Source organism: Rhinolophus sinicus, chromosome 14, assembly GCF_057876585.1.
Source record: "Rhinolophus sinicus isolate RSI-liver-muscle chromosome 14, RSI-T2T, whole genome shotgun sequence".
In the NCBI taxonomy this organism is placed as follows: domain Eukaryota; kingdom Metazoa; phylum Chordata; class Mammalia; order Chiroptera; family Rhinolophidae; genus Rhinolophus; species Rhinolophus sinicus.
In genome coordinates this window covers 178,247,561-178,254,762 of record NC_142514.1, presented here as the reverse complement: position 1 = coordinate 178,254,762, position 7,202 = coordinate 178,247,561, and the positions used below count along the sequence as shown (strand labels likewise).

The 7,202-nt window shown below is 42.3% G+C and overlaps 1 protein-coding gene across 1 annotated transcript; it reads left to right on the top strand.

Moving 5' to 3' along the window:
• Positions 1-1,156: 1,156 nt before the first annotated feature.
• LOC109438812 (glycine N-acyltransferase) lies at positions 1,157-5,311 on the top strand (the record flags this gene model as incomplete). The annotated part of the gene is given in 6 exon segments (XM_074337093.2): positions 1,157-1,286; positions 2,603-2,631; positions 2,633-2,775; positions 4,902-5,080; positions 5,083-5,139; positions 5,142-5,311. Coding segments are annotated over 6 exon segments (708 nt in total), but the record flags the coding sequence as incomplete, so codon positions are not given.
• Between the last annotated feature and the right edge of the window lie 1,891 nt (positions 5,312-7,202).

Sequence of the window (7,202 nt, the reverse complement as noted above, 5' to 3'; positions counted from 1 at the left end):
TGTTGGAGAGGTTGTGGAGAAAAAGGAACCCTCATACACTGTTGGTGGGAATGCAGACTGGTGCAGCCACTATGGAAGGCCATGTGGAGGTTTCTCAAAAAATTAAAAGTGTGGAGGTTCCTCAAAAAATTAAGAATAGAATTACCATATGACCCAGCAATCCCTCTCCTGGGTATCTACCCAAAAAATCTGAAAACATTTATCCATAAAGACATGTGTGCTCTGATGTTCATTGCAGCTTTATTTACGGTAGCCAAGACATGGAAACAACAAAAATGTCCTTAGATAGATGAATGCATAAAGAAATTGTGGTATATATACACAATGGAATACTAGTCAGTGGTAGGAAAAAATGAAATAGTACCATTTGTGACAACATGGATGGATCTTGAGAGTATAATGCTAAGCTAAATAAGTCAGACAGAAAAAGTAGAGAACCATATGATTTCACTGATATGTGGTATATAAAACCGAAAACAACAAAAGAATAAAACAAACAAATGAAGGGACAAAAACTCAGACATAGACAATAGTTTAGAGGTTACCAGAGGGTAAGAGGGCAGGGGGCCTCTAGAAGAGGTTAAACAGCGTCTAATATATGGTGATGGAAAGAGAAGTGACTCTGGGTGATGAACACACAATGGGATTTATAGATAATGTATTACAGAATTGTGCACCTGAAATCTATGTAACTTTACTAACAATTGTCACCCCAATAAACTTTAATTTTTATAAAAAAGCATATATGGTTCATCATCCTTTTCTTTGGTTTCGTCATTTATTGATGGATATTCTAATTCTGTTACCTGTATCGGTTTTAAAAAAACATGTTTGTAGCCCACATGGTCTAAAAATCTTTGCACTAGAGCAAGAATTATTTGGCCAAAGATTTTACTGATCAGTTTACTTCTCTATTTGAGTTTTATAGAGGTATAGAAAAAGAATTGTTTTGTTCAAGACAGTTTTCAATATTATTGAATGAGGAAGACCTTTACTTGACCTCATATTATAAATAATTCCTAAATAAACGCAACACACCCAGAAAAAGTATAATATTTTAGCATTTTAAAATATCATAGTGTAATGGAACACTGAAAAACAGTATGGCAATCATGGAATACAAATATTTTGGTTGATTCTACTTTGCTAAACAAAACAAGAGATGACAGATGACCTTGATGACTATTCCAATACTTACCAAATCGATTCCAAGGACCCGAAAAACTGTCAGGAATTCGTTGGCTCACCAGAAGTCATCAACTGGAAACAACATTTGCAGACTCAAAGTTAGAGCACTGGGATGTGTGCCAGCTGCTGAGATCTCCCATGTCTCTACTGTAGGGTCACTCTTCATGTTGAAAAACAGCTGTCTGTTCCATATATAATATCTTTACTCCAAGCCCCTGACACTCAGCCTGCTGTCCATCCTTTCTCTCAGCTGCCACCACCTCCACAGTGAATTAGAACTTGGAAATGGCAATGTATGGGGTTTACAACGGAAAGCAGGAGTAATCTCATTTCTTAACAGCTAAGGACTCATGATTTATTCTCCAGGATCTATTGGCAAGCATGTGTATGGGAGCACAGCTTCCCCTCTGTCTCATCTCTGTTTTATCATTCTGTCATATCTACAACAGAGGCATTCAGTGGTTAAGAATATCTCTCTGGAACTAAACTATCTAAGGTTGTGACCTGGTTGGGCCATTTACTAGTTGTGTGATTTAGGGCAACTAACAACCTCTCTGTGGATCCGTTTCTTATGGATAAAAATGAGGATTACAAGGGCACTCGAGAGATAAAGCCGTTTAAAGACTCAGTGAGGTATTGAATAAGTGCTTAGCATTCACTCTGTCTGGTTTTATCAGTTAGGTTTTCGAGCCATCCCAAAATGGTGGCTTAAAACAGCAATAACTTATTAGCTCCCAAGTTTGTGGGTAAGCAATTTGGACCAGACTCAGCTGGGTGATTCTTCAGTTCGTCCCTCCTAGATGAAGAATCAGCCACGTGGCTGCAGTCAGCTGGGGGTTGTCTGTGAGCTGGTAGGACTCAGTTAGTCACAGTCGCTAGTCTGGCTGTTGGTGCTAGCTTTGTTTCTGCTGGCTAGTGACTGTGCCAATGTAAGTGGATTGGGCATTGTATAGACATCACAGGGTTCTCAAGAGCAGAAAGAGAAGGGAAAACACCGGGCGCTGCCACATTTCAAGCTTCTTAGTAAATCACATTTGCTACTGTGCCCTTGGCCAAAACAAATGTCATGGTCCAGCCCAGAGTCATTTCATGAGGAAAAATCCAGATAGTGAGGAAAGAACTGGAATAATTGTTGCAATGATCTACTGCACAGAGTGCATAGAATTGTTCAATAAATTTACGTAATCACATTTATACGTCATCTCTTTTGATAGTCGTAACTACATTGCGTTATCCCAGTATTAAATTTAAAAATGTTGGAGTGATTTAGACAGTTTCCTATAAAGGCCATGTCATGGTTGAACACGAGTTTTGAGAACTCTAAACCCACAAACTTTCCAGCTCCTGAGCAGCTTTTTCCCAACATTGAAATGAACACTGATATCTCATATTATTCCTCATTTTCTTTATCCAGATTCACAGCCCATCCTGGATGAGGTTGGAAATAGAAAATCTTGTAGCTGTTAAATTGGTCAAGGTCAGGCAAACACAATGCATTCTCTCTATGGTCTCTGAGACAGCAAAGAAATTGTTTCCTTCTGTGCTGGATGCAAAGAAGTTATCCCCCAGTGGTGGAAGCACAACTTCGTGCAGGTCCTACAGAAGCCACACGCTCCACCTTGTGTCTCTCAGTACTACAGGAGCCCATGTGTTCATTTTGTAGGACTGCTGCAAAAAAAATCACCAAAACAAGCAAACAAACAAACAAATGAAAAACAAAAAACCACCACCAACTGGGCTGGCTTATAACCACAGAAATTTATTCTCTCACAGTTCCAGAGGCCAGACGTCTGAAGTCAAGGTGTCGGCAAGCCCGTCCTCCCTTCAAAGCTTCTAGGAGAGAATCCTTACTTGCCTCTTCCAGCTTCTGGTGGCTCTAAGTAAGCATTCCTTGGCTTGTGGCTTCATCACTCTAGTCTCTGTTTTTGCCCTCACATGACCTTCTTTTCTGTGAGTGTATCTTCTCTCTGTTATAAGGATTGTCGTTGGATTTAGAGCCCACTGGGTAATCCAGGATGATTTCATGTTGAGATCCTTAATTTATTTACATCTGCAAAGACCCTTTGCAAAATAAGGTCACATTTTCAGGTTCGAGGTGGACATATCTCTTGAGTTTCGCTCGGATTTCTTATCATCCATTTTCTGCAGAGCAGCCAAAGTAATCTTCCTTTGAAAAATGTAAATTATAACATTCTTAAAAGACTCCAGTACTTCTCATCCCACCTTGAAATAATTCTAAACTCCTTCACGGCCACATACGAGCCAGTACCATTTATCTTTCAGACCTCATCTCCTGTCTTGTTGACTCCCCCAACTACATGGGCCTTCCTCATGTTGTCAATCACAGCAAACTCAGGCCCTTTGAGTCAGCTTTTCTCTTTTCCTAAAATATCTTCCCCACCCCCACCGATTCTTTACACACAGGACTTCTTTTGTTATTCAGGACTTCTCAACTGTCACGTTACCAGTGAGTACTGGTGACACCACCCACCTAAAAATCACTTCCGTTATTTGCCACTCATGACCCAGTTTTATGTTCGTCATAGCACTTGCACTTATTTGAAATTAGCTGACTTAGTTCACTTACATCCTTATTTGATGTTTGCACTCTTCCCAAGAGGATGCAAGCCCCCCTGGAGCAGACACTGTCTGTCTGGCTCACTGAAAGGTCCTCAACAGCTACAACAGTGCCTAGCATATAGTAGGTGCTTAATAAATGTACTTAGTGAATTCGCAGAACAAAAGATTTCCAATAAAGATAATTTCAACAAGTGATATATTTTCTCCCACTGATGTCTAGTCTAACACTGAAGAGAATTAAAAACTGACGGCAGCGATTTGATCTGGAGATGGTCCATCCCACGGCCTTCTGCTAACATGCCTGGAAAATCTTTACTGAATCGCACGTTACACCTGCAAAGCACCTCCTCACATACCATCTCATTTGATTCTCTTGTCCAGCCCAAGAGATAGATAAGGTAGGAAATGTTATCCCCCTTTTCCTGACAGAAAACAGGCTCAGAGGATGAAATACTAGGAGCTCATTCAGGTCACGTGGACGGGTAAGGTATAATTGGGGCTTGAGTCTCCATCTTCTGGTACCACATTGTGGGCTCTTTCCAGGACACCCGTCAAAGCCCCTTTAGGCCATGGCAGAAGCTTCCGGCTTCGGTGCTCCACGTCACTGCCCCTCTGTGGACTGCAGCTTTCCCACAGTGGCCAAGGGCCCCCTAACACCAACATTCTAAGCTTCCACGATTCTCGGCTCTGGCTTTACAGCTTGCTAGCATGTGCTTCGGGGCAGGCATTTATTTTCTCGGAAACTTTTCCTTCTCTGTAAAATGAGGATAAGAACACCTGCCATATCTAACTTGGATGGTTATGTCCAAGGCCAAATGAAACAATTGCAGCTAATTTCTGTGGGGTGCTTACTATCTGCCAGGTACTGACTCTAAGCACCTACATCCATGGGCTCATTTAAGCCTCACAGTGAGTCTATGAGGGAGGTGTGATTATCATCCCTCTGTATTCGATGAGGAAATAAAGGGAGCGAGAGGTGAAGTCATCAGCCCCAAATCCCACAAGTAGTCAGATGATGAACCCAAGCAGCCTGGCTGCAGAGCACATGCCCTTGAATTTGCCCCCTATTTGCCCCTGAAGACAATGTGGAGGGGAAGCAAATATCATACTTCACAGTGCATGTGATAGTGTAGGCTGTTCTTTCCCCTTGTTCCCAATACCAACCAAGAGATGTTTCAACTCTCATCCCTGGATGTCACCCACGCTGCCCTGGTGAATAAATTCTGGCATTTTGGTGGCAATGAGAGGAGCCAGAGATTCATTGAGCATTATATCTGGACCTTCCCCACCTTCTGTCTGCTGGGGCCCGAGGGGACCCCGTGTCCTGGTGCCTGATGGGCCAGACAGGAGCACTGCGGATGGGAGGCACCATGTTTGGTACCGAGGACAGGGTCTCACCTATCAGGTCGCCTATGCCCAGACCCAGACTCTGGACAAAGCTGGCTTCCCCATGTAATCCCATGTGGATAAGGCCAACCACACTATCCAAAGAATGAACTTCAATGTACAGAATGCCCCCATGCCCTGTGACTGGCACCAGTAGAAATGTGTGTTTCGGTGAAGCAGCCCTGAACACAAGACAGTGTTGGGTGAACTGGGCAGGTGCCTGGAGGAGCAGATGGGTGGATGGAGAGAAAGAATAAATTGTGGTCAGTGGTAACAGGGTGGTCTCTGAGCTCTGGGGAAGCGGTGATGGATGACAAACAAGGCAGACTCAATCTCTGCCGTCACATACCTTACAGACTTCCCTTTGTTTCTTCAGTATGAAGCAAACCCAGCACTGCTGCTGCCCAGCCGGTATAGCGCCCACATTTCCAGGATGGTCGTCACAATTTATAATCAGTTGCTTTTCTATACTGTTCTTCGTGGAATTCTTGCTCATTGACCCCTGCCAGTTTGCCAGGAGGTGGTGATATTTTGTGGGTTCTATGATTTTCTCTTCTGGCTTTTGTATGGTATTTTTGCTGGTGTTCGTTTGTTTGTTTTTGACAGGAGAGTGGCCTGTCTTCTGACCAGGTCTTTGCAAGATCATCCTTTCTCAAGTCACTTCTTAAGCTTTGTATTATAATCACGTGAAATATATTACGCGCGCATGCATACACAGACACACATACTATATAGCTTGAGGGTATGATGCAAATGAAATAAGCCAGACAAAGAAAGACAAATACTGTATGATTCTACTCATATGTGGAATATAAAAGAACAAATGAACAAATAAAACAGAACTCATAGATGCAGACAACAGATTGGTGGTTATCAGAAGGGAAAGGGGTGGGAGGGCAAACTGGGTGAATAAACAGCGTCAATTGTATGGTGACAGATAGAAACTATACCTTTGGTGGTGAACATACTGTAGTATATACATATGTCAAATTATAATGTTGTACACCTGAAACTTATGCATGAGGTCTGACAATTAAGTTCGCAAACGCATCCTAGAAAAAGTGCTGCGTACCTCATTGCTGACTATCACTACACTCACTTTCGAAGTACTCCCCTTGGGAAGCTATGCATCAGAGCTGTCGTTGTATTACCCTTGATGTCCTGAATGTCATCAAAATGTCTTCTTTTCAATATTTCCTTTATCTTCAGCTAAAGAAAGAAGTCATTGGGGGTCAGATCAGGTGAATAGGGAGGATGTTCCAATACAGTTATTTGTTTACTGGCTAAAAACTCCCTCACAGACAGTGCCGTGTGAGCTGGTGCATTGTCGTGATGCAGGAGCTGTGAATTGTTGGCTAAAGTTCAGGTCGTTTTCGTCTAACTTTTTCATGCAGTCTTTTCAGCACTTCCAAATAGTAAACTTGGTTAACTGTTTGTCCAGTTGGTACAAATTCATAATGAATAATCCCTCTAATGTCAAAAAAGGTTAGCAACAATCATTGCAACAATTTCGCGAACTTAATTGTCAGACTTCGTAATGTTATAAACCAATGTGACCTCAATGAAAAAAAGGGGGGGGGGAGAGAGAAAGAGAGAGAGAGAGAGAGAGAGAGAGAATATGAGTGTCCAGTGAGAGCGCTGTATGGCAGAATTCACTCATACTGTAAATATTTGCTGAGCGCAATGTTGGGCACTGTGCTAGTTAACATACAACAGTGAACGATACAGACAATTCCTAACTGTACAGATCGGGTAAATAAATCACCTGAGGAAAGGGATGGAGATCACAAGTGCAACCACATTAGTAAAAGTATTCTTAGAAATGGTGGTCCTATAAAGGAAAAAGTGAAAATAGCTATGAATTCGTATGAGATAGAATCTCAATTTACTTGAGGAGGTTGCAGGAAGCGCCTCTTAGAAGAAGAGGTGGAGGGATGTTCCAGGCAGTGATACTAGAAATGAGTCAGGATTTGTCCCTGACGTGGCTGTGACTCACCAGGTTAGTCACTTAAACACCCAAACCACTCACTGTCTCACCTGTCTTACAG